This window comes from Indicator indicator, chromosome 35, assembly GCF_027791375.1.
Source record: "Indicator indicator isolate 239-I01 chromosome 35, UM_Iind_1.1, whole genome shotgun sequence".
In the NCBI taxonomy this organism is placed as follows: domain Eukaryota; kingdom Metazoa; phylum Chordata; class Aves; order Piciformes; family Indicatoridae; genus Indicator; species Indicator indicator.
In genome coordinates, this window is record NC_072044.1 from 555,075 (window position 1) to 569,864 (window position 14,790).

A 14,790-nucleotide genomic window follows, 5' to 3' on the forward strand; every position below is an offset into this window, starting at 1 on the left:
TGCTTTGTAGTTTTCTGTAGTTTCACCAATTGCTTTTCCATTTAAACTCTCCATCACTCTCCAATCCATTTGTGTGTGTCATTCTTTTGTCCCTTTCGGGGCAAGAGAGGATCTGTCTGGCCTCAAACCAGCACAATGCCCCAGCTTCGGCCCACATGGCAAGATTCCTCCCCCAAAACTGAACAAATTCCCATGTTTGCTCAGCATTTCTCCTGCTTGCAACCTGCTGTGCTTCCTCTTTCCTTTTGAGGCAAAGCAGAGACAAGCTCTCTTGCCACAGAAAGGAGGACAGCAGAGGATCTTTGCTTTGGGCAAATCCTGGTCCCCAAACAACATCCCAGAAACACCTTCAAGCAGAGAGAGGGAGAGAAGCCATCACCACCCACCCCTGCAGCTCCTTTACACCCAGGACTTGCTCCCAGCCAGTGCCATGGAGGGAGAGGCCAATCACCCCCGGGATGTGTGGAACCTGGTGGCTGAGTTTGAAGAGCACTGGTAAGGAGGGAGGGTCCTGGGTGCTGTGGGTGCATTCAGGCTCCAGGTAGTGTGGGTTTTGGAAGGAGGAAAACCACCAGGGAGGTGGTGTGGGGCTGTGGGGAAGCTGAGTAGATGATTTGCTGTTCTGCAGCCCACAGGTCTGCCCTGGTGTCTTCCTCCTGCTGTGGGTCACGGATAGAGGTCTGAAAACCTCAGTGGGATGGGACTGAGGTTTCTCTGCCTGGCTCTGGGCTAGGTTGTGGCATGCTGATTAACTCCCTGCTCAGCACCTTTGCTGAATGCTTTCCCTCTGCTGCTGGACCAGGAGGATTTTGGTTTGCCAGTGGGGCAGGGGTCTTCACTGGGAATTCACTGAGAGCAGCTGGGAGGACACAAAGCTCAGGCACCAGCCTGAGACTATCCAGCTGTGTGCAGTGATGTGGCTCCTAGGAGAGGGAAGAGAAAGCTTTGTGTGAAGGAGGAGAGCAAGCTCCTTGTGGGCTGCATGGCAGCTCTGTGAAACAGCTCCTGCACTTGGAGTCTGAGCAGGGACCCCCAGACAGTGTGTGCCAGGAGGTGCTCTCAGCCTCAGGGATGTTGGGTGGTTCTGCAGATGAGTTCTGCAGCACTTCCTAAAGATGCTCAGGCACACATTTCCTTCTGGGAATTTCACCTGCACCTCCACTGTGTGATCTGCCCTGGGTTTTGTGCTCCAGGTGGCTCCAGGACACTGAGGTTGTGCAAACCTGGCCTGTGATGATGGTTTGTTGGAACAATTCACAGCATTTGATCAGCCTCCATTTGACTGCTGCAGTTGGTTTGTTCTTTATTGTGAAGTGTGAGGTTGGTTTAGAGGAAATAAAAGTAACTTACAACTTTTGGAGGAAGCTGAGGAACCTGGAAACAAGTTTTCTGGAACAGAAAATAGGTTAGTGCAAACAGAGAGAGAGAAGTTCCAGCAGTGAGTTTAGGCTGCCTCAGGTCTGGGAGGCACCAGGAGGGACTGATAAAGCCTCTGTCATGTGAAGGGTTCTGCCAGCCCCCATGGACAGGAGGGATTTGTGCATGGCTGTGGATTCACCCTGAGCTCACCAGCATGGGGATGGACCTCTCATCCTCTGCAGCTGAGTCTCTGCTGCTGAAGTCATCTTCTATGCTCAACTTTGAGGTTTTATGTCTGTTTTCATTTCTGTTTTTGCTTTCTCTTCATCCCACTCCTGTCTGCAGGCCACCACTGAATGGCTTTCTAGTTTCTGCCCAGAGCAATTTGCCACAGGAACCAGTCCTTGGATGACAGACAGCTCGCTGTTGTCATCTTCAAGGCCTGTGCTCTGTGAGGTTTCTCCCCACTGGCTGCTCTGCATCTGGTTTCCTTGTCTTTGCCAGAAAAGGGAAGAGAGAAAACCACCAAAAATCTAACCCCCTGCCAAACCACCCACACAGGCCCTTGTAGCTGGCACCTGTTTGGCTTCTGGAGCCTCATGTCCAAGGTTGCTGGCTCTGTGGTGGCTGCAGGCAGAAGGCCAGGGCTGTGCTTTGGGAAATCTGTGGCTGTGGGTGGGATAAAGGGTGGGATCTAGAGCAGATGGAGACTGACCACAGCAGCAGGAGGCACTGGGAGAAGAGGAATTGGATCCTGCCCTACTTCTCTGCAGCAACCTGAAAGGAGATTGAAGCCAGGTGGGGATTGGTCTCTTCTCCCAAGGACCAGAGGAAATGGCTCAAAGTTGCCCCAGGGGAGGTTCAGGTTGGCCATGAGGAACAAATTCTTCCCCCTGAGGGTTGTCAAGGCCTGGCCCAGGCTGCCCAGGGCAGTGGTGGAGTCCCCATCCCTGGAGGGGTTTCAAAGCCCTGGAGCTGTGGTGCTGAGGCCATGGTTTGGTGCTGCCCTGGCAGTGCTGGGGGAAGGCTTGGACTCAAAGAACTCGAAGGTCTCTTCCAACTCAAACAATTCTCTGATTCTGTGTGTGGGCTTTCAGACCCCAGGTTGTGTCAGGGTTATAGGAGGGGTGCTGGGGTGCTGCTGTGTGTTGCAGCCTGCACTTGAGCACAGTGGCTTTAACCTGGGAGCTGGGTGGGCCACACCGTGCTGGGGGATCAAGTGAGCTGATGATGCTGATTCCTCCGTAGCAGGGCCAGCAAATTTGCCTGGAGTAACACACAGGCTCCACAAGGCCAAGATACTCCTGCAGCCAGGCAGCCCCAGCAGCTCTCAGCATCCCCCACCAGCCAGAGCCTCTCCCAGGTGGCTGCCAGGCACCAAGAGAACGAGGAGGAGGAGGAGCAGCAGCAGGGTCAGCGAGGGCTTAGCTTCAAATGCCTCCGGTCCTTCCGACACAAGATCAGTGAGGACAACTGGAGGAGGCAGCAGGACCCAGGCCCTGAACCCAGCAGCAAGGTGAGCCCTGGAGGAGGCTCAGGTGAGGCTGGTGGGGAGTCTGGGGGTTGTGTCTGTGCCCACAGGATTGAGCTCTTCTCCCCACACAGGAACCAGAGGAAAAGAAAATCGCCCTGGAGCTGCTGGAGACCGAGCAGGCCTACGTCAGCCGCCTGCACCTGCTCGACCAGGTGAGCTGGGGGCCAGAGGGGCCTCACAGCTCTGGGAGGTGAAAGCCCTGCTGCTGTCTGTCCCCACCAGCACTGCTCAGCCACTCCGTGGTGACAAACTGGGCAGGACCATGGCACAGCTCCCCCCTCACCCATTTTCCTGTGCTGCTCAGCAGGGCTTTGGGCCCTGTGGCAGTGCCCTGGCTCAGTTCAGGACATGCTCAGGCCAGGGACTGTTCCTGGAGGCTTTGGAGAGGAAGAAGCTGTAGAGATCAGAGCCATGCTGGGCTGCTGGCTTTCATGGTTGGAGAATGGGTCTGGTCTCTCCTTTTCTTCCACCCCACATCTCCAGGGAGCAGCTTTGTCCCGGCAAAGCTTTCCAACACCCCTGCTTCTCTCTTGGAATATGGGATTTCCTCCTGCACATTCAGGCCTTTTCAGTGGGTGATGTGCCAGGGAATGGGATCCTTAAACCTCTTCCTGACCCTTTTTTTATTCATCCCTTCTTTCTTCCAGGTATTCTATGCTGAGCTGATGAAAGAGGCCAAAACCAGGAAGACAGTCCCGGAGGAAGTGGTGAAAATGATCTTCTCCAACATCTCCTCCATTTACCAGTTCCATGCCAAGTTCTTCCTGCCAGAGCTGCAGAAGCGGATGGAGGATTGGTGAGCTGCAGGAGGGGAGGGCAGAAGCCAGAATGGGGGAGCAGCACCAGAGCTCAGCCTGGTTTGCTCCAAAGGTCTTTTGTGCTACAAAACAATTCCTTAAAACAGTCCAGGCCAGATCTGAGAAGTGACATCTCAGGTGGTTTAGGGCTTTGCACAAGCATGGACAGCCCCAGCTGGCTGCAAGCTGGGGATGTTCCTGTTCTGGAGAGCAGGAAGCTGGAATCATAGACCCACAGAACTGTGGAGGTTGGAAGAGACCTTGGAGATCAAGTCCAACCACACACTTAGAGCTCACAATCCTACCACTACTGCTGATCTACTACCACTGAACCACATCCCTCATCACCACATCCACACCTCTTTCAAACCCCTCCAGGGATGGTGACTCCACCACCTCCCTGGGCAGCCTGCTCCAGTGCCTGAGAACCCTTGCTGGGAAGAAATGATTCCTAATATCCAACCTGAACCTCCCCTGGCACAACTTGGGGCTATTCCCTCTTGTCCTGTCACTTGTTGCACATGAGAAGAGACCAACCCCCACCTGGCTCCTCCTTTGAGGCAGTTGTAGAGGAGAATAAGGGGAGACCTCATCCTCCCTTATAGCTACCTCAAAGGAGGTTGGAGTGAGACCCCAGCCTTCTCTTCTGAAGATTAAACAGCCCCAGTTCCCTCAGCAGTTCTTCACAGGGCTTGTGTTCAGTGCCCTTCACCAGCTTGATTGCTCTTCTCTGGACACATTCCAGCCCCTCAATGTCCTTCTTGTAGCAAGGAGCCCAGAACTGAACCCAGGATTCATGGTTTTGTCTCACCAGCACTGAGCAGAGGGGAACAGTCACATCCCTAGACCTGCTGGCCACACTATTCCAGATCCAAACCAGGATGCCATTGAGCTTCTTGGCCACCTGAGCACACTGCTGGCTGATGTTCAGCCATCGATCAACACCCCCAGGTCCTTCTCCACTGAGCAGCTCTCCAGCCACTCTGCCTCAAAGCCTGGAGCACTGGGTTGCGGCCCAGGTGCAGTACTTGACCTTGGTCAATCTCATGTTGGCCTCAGCCCAGCCAGCCAGCCTGGCCACATCTCTGCAGAGCCTTCCTGCCCTCCAGCAGATCAACACATCCACCCAACTTGGTGTCATCTGCAAACTTGTATGGGGATGTGGCAGGTCACAGCAGTCAAACCTCTGTCCTTCACCAGGGAGCTTCATTTTGCCGTTTGTGCTCTGAGGCAGCTGCTGCTCTGCACTTCCCTCCTGCAGGAGCTGCAACCCACGGATCGGGGACGTGATCCAGAAGCTTGCACCCTTCCTCAAGATGTATGGAGAATATGTGAAGAACTTTGACAAGGCTGTGGAGCTGCTCACTGCCTGGTCAGAGAAGTCCCCTCCCTTCCAGGAGCTCATCGCTGACATCCAGGTGATGGCCCCTGGCAGGCTGGGGAACCGCAGCAGTGCTCCCCGGGATCTGCCTGCAAGGGGAAGCGTTGGAGGCTGGGAGCTGGGAGCTCACTGCTCCTCTCTGGGTGCCTGCTGTCTGTCCCCAGAAGAGGAAGGTCTGTGCCAACCTGACGCTGCAGCACCACATGCTGGAGCCTGTGCAGAGGATACCACGCTACGAGCTGCTGCTGCAGGAGTACATCCGGAAGCTGCCACCTGCCTCCCCAGACCGGGAGGGTGCAGAGAGTAAGGGCCTTGTGTGGCTGCCCCTGCTGTGGGCATGGGCAGGGAGGGCTTACAGGGGTCATCAGGATTCTCTCACCAGCTGCCCCGTGCCCTTGCATAAACACAGAATGCCAGCGTGGTGGGGACTGGAAGGGACCTCTGGACGTCATCCAGTCCAACCCGCCAGCTCCAGCGGGGCACCCACAGCAGCTTGCCCAGCATCACGCTGTCCAGCTGGGTTTGGAAGCTCTCCAGAGAAGGAGACTCCACAGCCTCTCTGGGCAGCTTGCTCCAGGCCTCCAGCACTCTCACACCAAAGAAGTTTTTCCTCCTGTTCAGGTGGAACCTCCTGGATTCTAGTTTGTGCCCATTGCCCCTTGTCCTGTCCCTGGGTACCACTGACAAGAGTCTGGCCGCAGCCTCTTGCCCCTCACCCTTTAGCTCTTGCTGAGCATTGAGCAGATCCCCTCTGGGGCTGCTCTTCAGGCCCGACAGCCCCAGGGCTCTCAGCCTTTCCTCCTCACAGGCTCTTGATCATCTTTGTAACCTCCATTGGACTCTCCACCACTTCCTTCTCAGTCTTTTGGGGCCGTTCTGGTTGTGTCCAGCAGAGGGCAGCAGCCTCCACTCATCCCTCTGCCCTCCGTGAGGGACAGCCCCAGGAGCTTTCTCCCACAGCTCCCCAGCAAGTGTTTAACTTCTCTTTCTCTTCTCGTTGCAGAGGCCCTAGAGATGATTTTTATGGTGGCCAAGCACTCAAACGCAGCTATTGCTGAGATGGTGAGTGCCTGGCCTAGCTGGCAGCACTTTGTGGCTCACAGCAGGGAGATTTGCCACATTTCCTCCTGGCCTCATTGCTGGCGGGACTCAGTGGTGCTCAGCCATGCCCCGAGTGGGGCAGGAGCACTGTGGGTTCAGCAGAGGTGGGGTTAGACCCTGCTGGAGGGGAGCCAGGGGTGGCACATTTGCAGTTGCTCAGCTGCCTGCACAGAGCAGCCCCTCTGCCTCCCCCAGGAGCGGCTGCAGGACCTCTGGGTGGTCTATCAGCGGCTGGGCCTCGAGGATGGCATCGTGGATCCCTCCAACGAGCTGATCAAGGAGGGCCCAGTCCAAAAGATCTCCACCCGCAACAACAGCACTTCGGAGAAGTACCTGTTCCTGGTGGGAGCTGGGATGCCCAGGGCAAGGGGCAGGGAGCAGATGGGAAAGGGGAGAGGGCAGCACAGCCTGGCTGGGGTGTTGCTGAGTCATCTCTACACAAGGGGCTGAATTCAGAGCTGGGGGTTTGACTCCACTCCAGAGCAGGGTACCCTGTACAGGGCATGCTTGGGAACCTGCTGCTCAGCCTTTGGGTCATGCTCCCAGAGCACTTCACTTTTGCAAGGTGGGACAGAAGCATTGAATTGTTCTGGTTGGAGAAGACCTTTAAGATCATCCAGTCCATCCCTTAACCTAGCACTGCCAGGACACAACTGAACCATGGCCCTCAGCACCACATCTCCACAGCTTCGAAACCCCTCCAGGGATGGGGACTCCACCACTGCCCTGGGCAGCCTGGGCCAGGCCTTGACAACCCTCAAATGGAGGAAATTGTTCCTCATGGCCAACCTAATCCTCCCCTGGTGCAACTTGAGGCCATTTCCTCTTGTCCTGTTGCTTATTCCATGGGAGAAGAGACCAAACCCCAGCTGGCTTCAGCCTCCTTTCAGAGAGCTATAGAGAGCAATGAGGTCTCCCTCAGCCTCCTCTTCTCCAGACTAAACATCCCCAGGTCCCTCAGCTGCAGTTCACCAGCCCTGTTCTCCAGACCCTTCCCCAGCTTTGTTGCCCTTCTCTGGACCTGCTGCAGCCTCTCAGTGTCCTTGGAGTGAGGGGCCCAAAACTGAACCCAATGTTTGAGGTGTGGCCTCCCCAGTGCTGAGTACAGAGTAACTCTGTCACTTTTTAGATTGGATTCTTCCCAGGGACCACTTCAGCCCCAGGGGTGAAGGACCCCAGATTCCAGGGAAGCCCCCAGCTCTGAGCAGGCAGGTTCTGGGCTCCAACCCACCCTCTCCTCCTCCTCCTCCTCCCCAGTTCAACAACATGCTGCTCTACTGCGTGCCCAAGGTCATCCAGGTGGGTGCTGAGTTCCAGGTCCATCTCCGCATCAACGTGGATGGCATGAAGGTCAGATGGGCACAGTGTGCTCCCCCAGACCCTGGCTGCCCCTTGAGGCACCTTGCCCTGGGGTGGAGTGGCTGCTGCCCTGTGCTTCCTGGGAAAGCAGGGAGGGGCTGGAGCCAGAGGGCCCTTTGTGGGTGAAGAGAAGAGGTTGATACACTCTGACCCTGTGAGACAGCAGTGAAACCTTACAGGATCTGTGGGGCTGAAGGGAGGCCACCGTCCCCCACATCCTGGAGGAAGGTCCCTGTGTGCTGGAGGTGGCCTCAGCTGCTCCTTTGTTCACCCCTCAGGTGCGGGTGCTGAAGGATGCACAGGTCCCAAACACCTTCCTGGTGTCGGGAAGGCAGCGGACGCTGGAGCTGCAGGCCAGGTGAGGGCAGCAGTGCTGGGCCTGCAGGCCCTCAGGGAGGGAGGGAGGGACTGTGGCTCATCCATCTCCCTTCTTGTACCCAGGTCTGAGGAGGAGATGAACGCCTGGATCAAGGTACCACCAAGTGCTGGGAGAGGCTTCTGCCAGCTCTCAGCCCAGCTGGATGCCCTGTGTGGAGCAGCCCCCAATGGCCCCTCCAGCCCTGTCTTCCCCTCTAGGCCTTCCAAGATGCCATTGACAGGAAGGAGAAGAGGAGTGAGACCTTCAAGACAGCAGTACAAGGGCTGGAGGCAGGCACCCCTGCTCTGAAAGTAACTCTCCTGCCCTCCCCATGCCGTGAAACACAGCTGGGGGGAGGCTATAGTGGGGAATAAAAGCTGAGGAGGAGGAGGGGGAGAGCAGAGGGGCTGGCACCAGCCAGCCCATGGCTAGGCAGCCCCAGTTGTGCCATCTCCACCCCCAGGCAGAGGAGCTGGGGCGCCGAGCCCCGCAGTGGGTGCGGGACAGGCTGGTGTCCATGTGCATGCGCTGCCAGCAGCCCTTCTCTGCCATCGTGCGCCGCAGGCACCACTGCCGAGCCTGCGGATATGTGAGTGCCCCCAGCACCGGCCAGCCCTGCCCCGGCCCCGCCAGCCCTGCCCCAGCCCAGCCCCGCCCTGCCCCGGCCCCGCCAGCTCTGCCCCGGCACCCACCAGCCCTGCCCCGGCCCCGCCAGCTCTGCCCCAGCTCTGCCCCAGCCCCCGCCAGCCCTGCCCCGGCCCCGCCAGCCCTGCCCCAGCCCAGCCCCGCCCTGCCCCGGCCCCGCCAGCTCTGCCCCGGCACCCACCAGCCCTGCCCCGGCCCCGCCAGCTCTGCCCCAGCTCTGCCCCAGCCCCCGCCAGCCCTGCCCCGGCCCCGCCAGCTCTGCCCCAGCTCTGCCCCAGCCCCCGTCAGCTCTGCCCCGGCCCCGCCAGCCCTGCCCCGGCCCCGCCAGCCCTGCCCCAGCCCAGCCCCGCCCTGCCCCGGCCCCGCCAGCTCTGCCCCGGCACCCACCAGCCCTGCCCCGGCCCCGCCAGCTCTGCCCCAGCTCTGCCCCGGCCCCGCCAGCCCTGCCCCGGCCCCGCCAGCCCTGCCCCAGCCCAGCCCCGCCCTGCCCCGGCCCCGCCAGCTCTGCCCCGGCACCCACCAGCCCTGCCCCGGCCCCGCCAGCTCTGCCCCAGCCCCCGTCAGCTCTGCCCCAGCCCCCGCCAGCCCTGCCCCGGCCTCGCCAGCCTCCCTGTCTGCTGCTTGCAGGTGGTGTGTGCTCGCTGCTCTGACTACAGGGCTGAGCTGCAGTACGATGGCAATCGCCTGAACCGCGTCTGCCAGCACTGCTACGTCTTCCTGACTGGCCAGGTGGTGCCGGAGGACCAGGACAGGAAGCACAGAGGTATCCTGGAGGTGAGCTCTGCCCATCAGAGAATTCTTTTGGTTGGAAGAGACCTTTAAGATCAAGGCCAAGCCTTAACCCAGCACTGCCAGGTAACCACTAAACCCTCAGCACCTTCATGGCTTTGAAACCCCTCCAGGGATGGGGACTCCACTGCTGCCCTGGGCAGCCTGGGCTGGGCCTTGACAAACCTCAAGGGGAAGAAATTGTTCCTCATGGCCACCTTAAACCTGCCCTGGTGCAACCTGAGCCCATTTCCTCTTGTCCTGTTGCTTGTTCCTTGGGGGAAGAGACCAACCCCCACCTGGCTCCAACCTCCTTTGACCCGGAGTTGTAGAGAGCCAGGAGTTCTCCCCTGCTGGCTGCACACTTGCTGATCCAAGACAGGATGCTGGTGACCTTCTTGCCCACCTGGGCACAGGCTAGCTGTTGACTTAACACCTCCAGGTCCTTTACCATTGGGCAGTTTCCAGCCAGTCTGCTCCAAGCCTGGGGTTGTTGTAACCCAAGCTCAGGACCCAGCCCTTGACCTTGTTGAACCTCATCCCATGGGTCCAGCCTGTCCAGATCCCTCTGCAGAGCCTCCTACCCTCCAGCAATCAACACTGCCACCCAACTTGGTGCCATCTGCAGGTGCCTTGATCCCTCTTCCAGATCATTGATAAGGACATTAAAGAGAACTCCTCCTCTGTCCCTCTTCCTCTGAGCTACCCACCCTGGTCCCCAGCTCTGCTGTCCCAGCCTGGCTGTGCACCTGCATCAGGAGAGCTGGGAGTCAGGTGCCTGTGAAGTGCTGAGCTCCCTCCTGCTCTGAACCTCGGGAAAAGGCACCTGGGGCTCCCTCCACCACAGGACCCCTCAGCAGGACCTTCACAGATGGCACCACCCCTCCCCTGCCCCCGCTCTGGGGGGTTTGTGGAGCAGGCAGTGCCCATGGCTGGGTGCCCTTTCTGCCTCCTGCAGGGGATATTCAGGGCTTTGTTTGTTGGGTTTTTCACAGAAGGGAGCTGCAGAGGTCTCAGGCAGGAGCTTGCTCTGCAGCTCTCTGCAGCTGCTGGACAAGAGCGGCAAGGGGAGCACGGGGGGCTGGTTTGTGATCCCTCAGGATGATCCCCTGGTGCTGTACATCTATGCAGCCCCCCAGGTAAGGCCAGGCTCAGCCCCTGAGGGACAAGGGACATCCTGCTCTGCCCATCCTCTATCTCCCACCACTCTCTTTGCTCTTGGCAGGACGTGCGAGCCCACACCTCCATCCCACTGCTGGGCTACCAGGTGAGGGAGCTGCGGCAGGGCCCCTCCCGCCACCTCTTCCAGCTGGTGCAGTCGGGGCAGGTTCTCACCTTCATGGCTGACAGCGAGGAGCTGAAGCAGCGCTGGATGAGGGCCATGGCTCGCTCTGCTGCAGGCATCACACACCCACAGGAGGAAGATGTGGACTCCTGTGATGAAGCAGAATGAGGCCACGTCCACCTCCGGGACAGCCCCGTGGGTCAGGCTTCCCCTTGCCCATCCTGCTCCCAGCGGGTTCGAGCAGATCTTCCAACTCCCTATACTTTGGGTTTTCATCACAAAATGGACAAGTTGGTGGCACTTTTGCCACTGTATGGGCAAGCTGAGTCCCCCTTCGCTTCCCTCCTTGCCCTCTGCACTGGGCAGAGATGATGGAGGTACCGAGCTGAGGAGGAGGGAGAGCCAGACAGGGGGTTTGGGGAGCCTGCCCCCCTGCCGCCAGCCTGGCCCTGGGCGGCTGCGCTGTGCCACCGGCTGCCACCAGAGGGCAGCAACGCCTCAGCCTTGCTCCGGCGGTGCCGGTGCGCGGTTGTATGACAGCCTCTGTGCTGCTCTGATAAACCCTGGCCTCACCCCCCTTGTGCGGTCCAAGGAGCCTTTTTTGGGAGTGTATTTTCCGAAGCGGCCCCTGGGGTTGTCACTGGAGCCCTCCAAGACTTCATCTGTAGTCACCCTGCTGTCACACCGTGCATTTGGGATGTCCCTCTCCCAGCCTGTCACTGCTCCTGGCCTCCCCCCGTTGCAGTCCCATGGTGTGGGGGTACCCTTACCCGCTGAGCCAACCTGTGTTGTCCATCCCAGACTTTCCCTGCCCACAGGCACCTTCCACCTTCGGACCCCTCCCAGTCACCTATTTCCTGGGGGCCGCTTTGGGATGAGGCTGGGTCCACACAGGGGCTGCCACACTGGTGCAGGGCAGTGATGCTGGGGAGACACAGAGGACCCCCTCCCCCCTGACAGCAGCAGAACAAACAGCCCTGGTTGTGTCACAGCACTGCAGGCTGGAGCCCCATGTTTTTAATCATAGAGTTAGAGACTGGTTTGGGTGGGAAGGGACCTTTCAAGCTCATCCAGTCCAACCCCCTGCACTCACCAGGGACATCTGCAGCTAGAGCTACAACCTGATCTGCAATGGTGCCAGGCATGGGCCAGCTCCCACCTCTCTGGGCAATGTGACCCAGGGTCTCACCACCCTCAGTGTAGAAAAAAATTCTTCCTTCTCTCTACTCTGAATCTGCCTCTTCTAGTTCCAAACCATCACCCCTTGTCCTGTCACAATAGGGCCTGCTCAAAAGTCTGTCCCCAGCTTTCTCATAGCCTTCTTTACGTCCTGAAAGGCCACCAGAAGGTCTCCCCAAGCAAGAATGTTTCTCTCCACATCCTCTTTAGTTCCCTCAAAAATGTTGCTCAGGCAGAAGTTGTCACTTCCAAGCCTGCCAGGGGCTGAAATGGGCTGCAGGGAGCTGGGGAGCTCAGTGTCCCTGGCAGGCTGGGATTGCTGGAGCATGCAGTAGCTCCAGCCCAAGGATCATAGGATAAACGGATCCATGGAAAGTGGTTTGGAGCCTGATACTGCAAGTGGGGAGAGCACTTGGGGAGAGCGGGGGGAGCAAAGATGAACCACAGCTGCCAGCACTCTGGAGGGGTTTAGGGAGCCAACAAACTGTGAACATCACCCTTCCTTCAGCCCATCCCAGGAAAGGGCAAACTTTCTCTCCTCCACCTTCAAAGATACCATCAAGGAAAGTGGAGAGGAGCTAGACAGGGGGGGATGGAAAGCTCTGCCAAAATAATCACCCCTGGGGGTGCCACTCAGCACAGAGCCAACCCCAGAAGCAAACAGCACAGGGGTTTCCAGAGACACCCCAAAACCACCCTGGCCTCCCACCACCACTGTTTTGGTGTGAAGGGGAAGCCCCAGCCCCCCTGGCAAGGCCGAGGCCGGGAGCCTGCTGCTGGAAGGGGAGAGAGGCAGCGAGGGGAAGCCCGCGGGGCTGGAAGGTTCTGCGCGGTGGCCCTTCCGCCGCGGCGTCACCCCTGTGTCAGCCGGGAACAAAACAAGCCCGGAGCGAGGGGGGAGCTGCCGGCAGCCCGCGGCTCATGAATGGGCCTAAGAATAGATTTCCTGTTTACCCAGCAAAAAAACTGCTGCTGGGGCACAGGGCACCTGGGTGCTATTTTTACCGGCTCCTCCTCACCCTGCTCCTGGTCCCTAGCTGCCCTCAGGGACCCGTGCCCTGCTGCAGCACCCTTGGATGCCACCAGAAAAAGCGCTGCTGGGCAAGAGAGGTGGCCAAGGGATGGAGGGGGTGACAGGGCACCAGGGCAGGTTACTGCCAGCACCTTGGCAGCGTGCTGCCCCCATAGATGAAAGCATCGCTCAGCTGCCCTGAGCATCCCTGGAACAGGCTGTTGGTGGGGGACCAAACTCATGGTGGGGTTCATGATTTCTGCTTCCCTAGAAGAAAAAAAAAAAAAAAAAGGAGTTTTTTTTGCAGCCAAGACTTGCAGCAAGTGCCCTTCAGAGCGGTGGTCAAGAGAAGCAGTTTGGCCTCTCACCTCTGTATGCAGAAAGTGAAACCCTCTGGAGAAGTTGCAGTTTCCTATTCTCCGGAATGAGGAAGGCTCAGAGGCCGCTTACTGGAATCCCCCCCGCGGCCACAGCCCTCCCCAGGGCCGCTTCTTGTAAGCAGTGACCAAAATACCTTGTGAAACCCTCAGCTACGGCAGCGCTGGGCCGCCCCTCATTGAGAAAAGGCAGCCCGCAGGCACCGGGCGCCGGTGCAGCCGCTGCTGCGGGGAGGCTCCGTTATCCCGGCCTCATCCTGAATCCCGGGTATGGGTTGCCATGCTGTGGGAAACCTCTGTTTGAGTGCACGCAGAGGTGGCTGCCAGGGACGTGGAGAAGTGGGGGATGCTTTGGGGTACCCTGCTGCAGGGTTCTGTGCAGTGCAGTCCCTCCTGATCCCCAGAAAGGAGCTCAGAGGGTCCTGGGGTTGCTTTCCCAATGTGCCCTCCCCCCCGACATGGGACAGGACTGGGGCCATATGGGCCCTATACACCCCTACACCCCCAGCCTGCAGGGCTGCTCTGCTTGGAGCTGCTCTGTGGGGTGGGAGCTCTCGCTCTATAGAGGCAGGCTCTGCAGGGGGTCTCTCTGCAGGATGGGCATTGCCCCCCTGGAGGGACTGCTCTGTCCAGTGTCCTCTCTTGCTGGCTCCTTGCAGGGCCCCACTGGGGCTGTGTGAGGTGGAGGGTCCTGCTCTACAGGTGACTGCATCTCTGGGGCAGCAGATCCTGCTCTGTAACACGCAGGGCTGGGTTGTGCAAGGAGCTGGGGGTGCTCCATGGGGGCCAGCTGGTCCATAGGGGACTGCACCACAGAGGCAGCAGCTCCTGCTCTATAATGCCCAGGGCCGGGCTGTGCAGGAGCTGGGGATGCTGCATGGGGGCCAGGCCTCCCCAGCAGGGGCTCTTGCTCTCTAGGTGCTGGGCTCTATAGGTATCAGGTTCCACCACTGTGCCTCCTGCCCTATAGGAGCTGTGATCCATAGGGGCCTGTAGTCTACAGGGACTTGTGCCCTATAGGGACTGTGCCCCACAGGGTGCAGCCCACAGGACTGTCCTGCAGCCTTGGGCATGGCAGCAAGGTGCTGGGGCTGCAGCACTGTGGCCTCTCCCTGCACAGCCTCTGCAGTTCACGGGAAGCTTCCACTGCTTTGGAGAATGGATCTAGGGAGACTGAAGGCAGCAACAAGACCTTGCCCCAGCACATCCCCCACTGCAGGGCTGCAGGGACACTGGGACCCCATCTCCCCCGAGGCTGGGCACATCCCCCTGGGCAGAGGGTTTAATGATAGGAGATGATGCTAAATGACACTAAATATCTGTGATGCTAAATATCTGTGATGCTCCCCCCCCAGATACCCCCCTCCAACCAAGGTTGTGCAGCCTTAGTGCTGGGTACCCCCCATCCTGCTCTGCTCCCCCCAAAATCCACAGGAAGCAATGCAAAGAGAGGGGATACCCCTGCACCTCCACCCCCAACAGCTGCACCCCTGCTTTGCATTGCACTGGCAGGACCTCGCTGCTGGAGTATCCCCAGGCTCAGGGGAGCTTTGGCGGTGGGGGGGTGTGTGGTGTGCAGCTTCTAGCTCCTTTTTGGGGGGGCCCATTGGGGTGCAGTGAGCAGCAGGTCGCATG

The 14,790-nt window shown here is 59.0% G+C and overlaps 1 protein-coding gene across 1 annotated transcript; it reads left to right on the forward strand.

The window, feature by feature from the left end:
* The first annotated feature begins 430 nt into the window (after positions 1–430).
* On the forward strand, positions 431–10,755 carry FGD2 (FYVE, RhoGEF and PH domain containing 2). The gene is made up of 16 exons (XM_054395766.1): positions 431–495; positions 2,611–2,875; positions 2,965–3,045; positions 3,541–3,689; positions 4,952–5,108; positions 5,236–5,374; positions 6,075–6,133; positions 6,368–6,514; positions 7,430–7,522; positions 7,810–7,889; positions 7,973–8,003; positions 8,108–8,200; positions 8,353–8,478; positions 9,162–9,308; positions 10,298–10,441; positions 10,528–10,755. Exons 1-16 carry the CDS (start codon positions 431–433, stop codon positions 10,753–10,755), a joined length of 2,004 nt encoding a protein of 667 aa, XP_054251741.1.
* Positions 10,756–14,790: the final 4,035 nt, after the last annotated feature.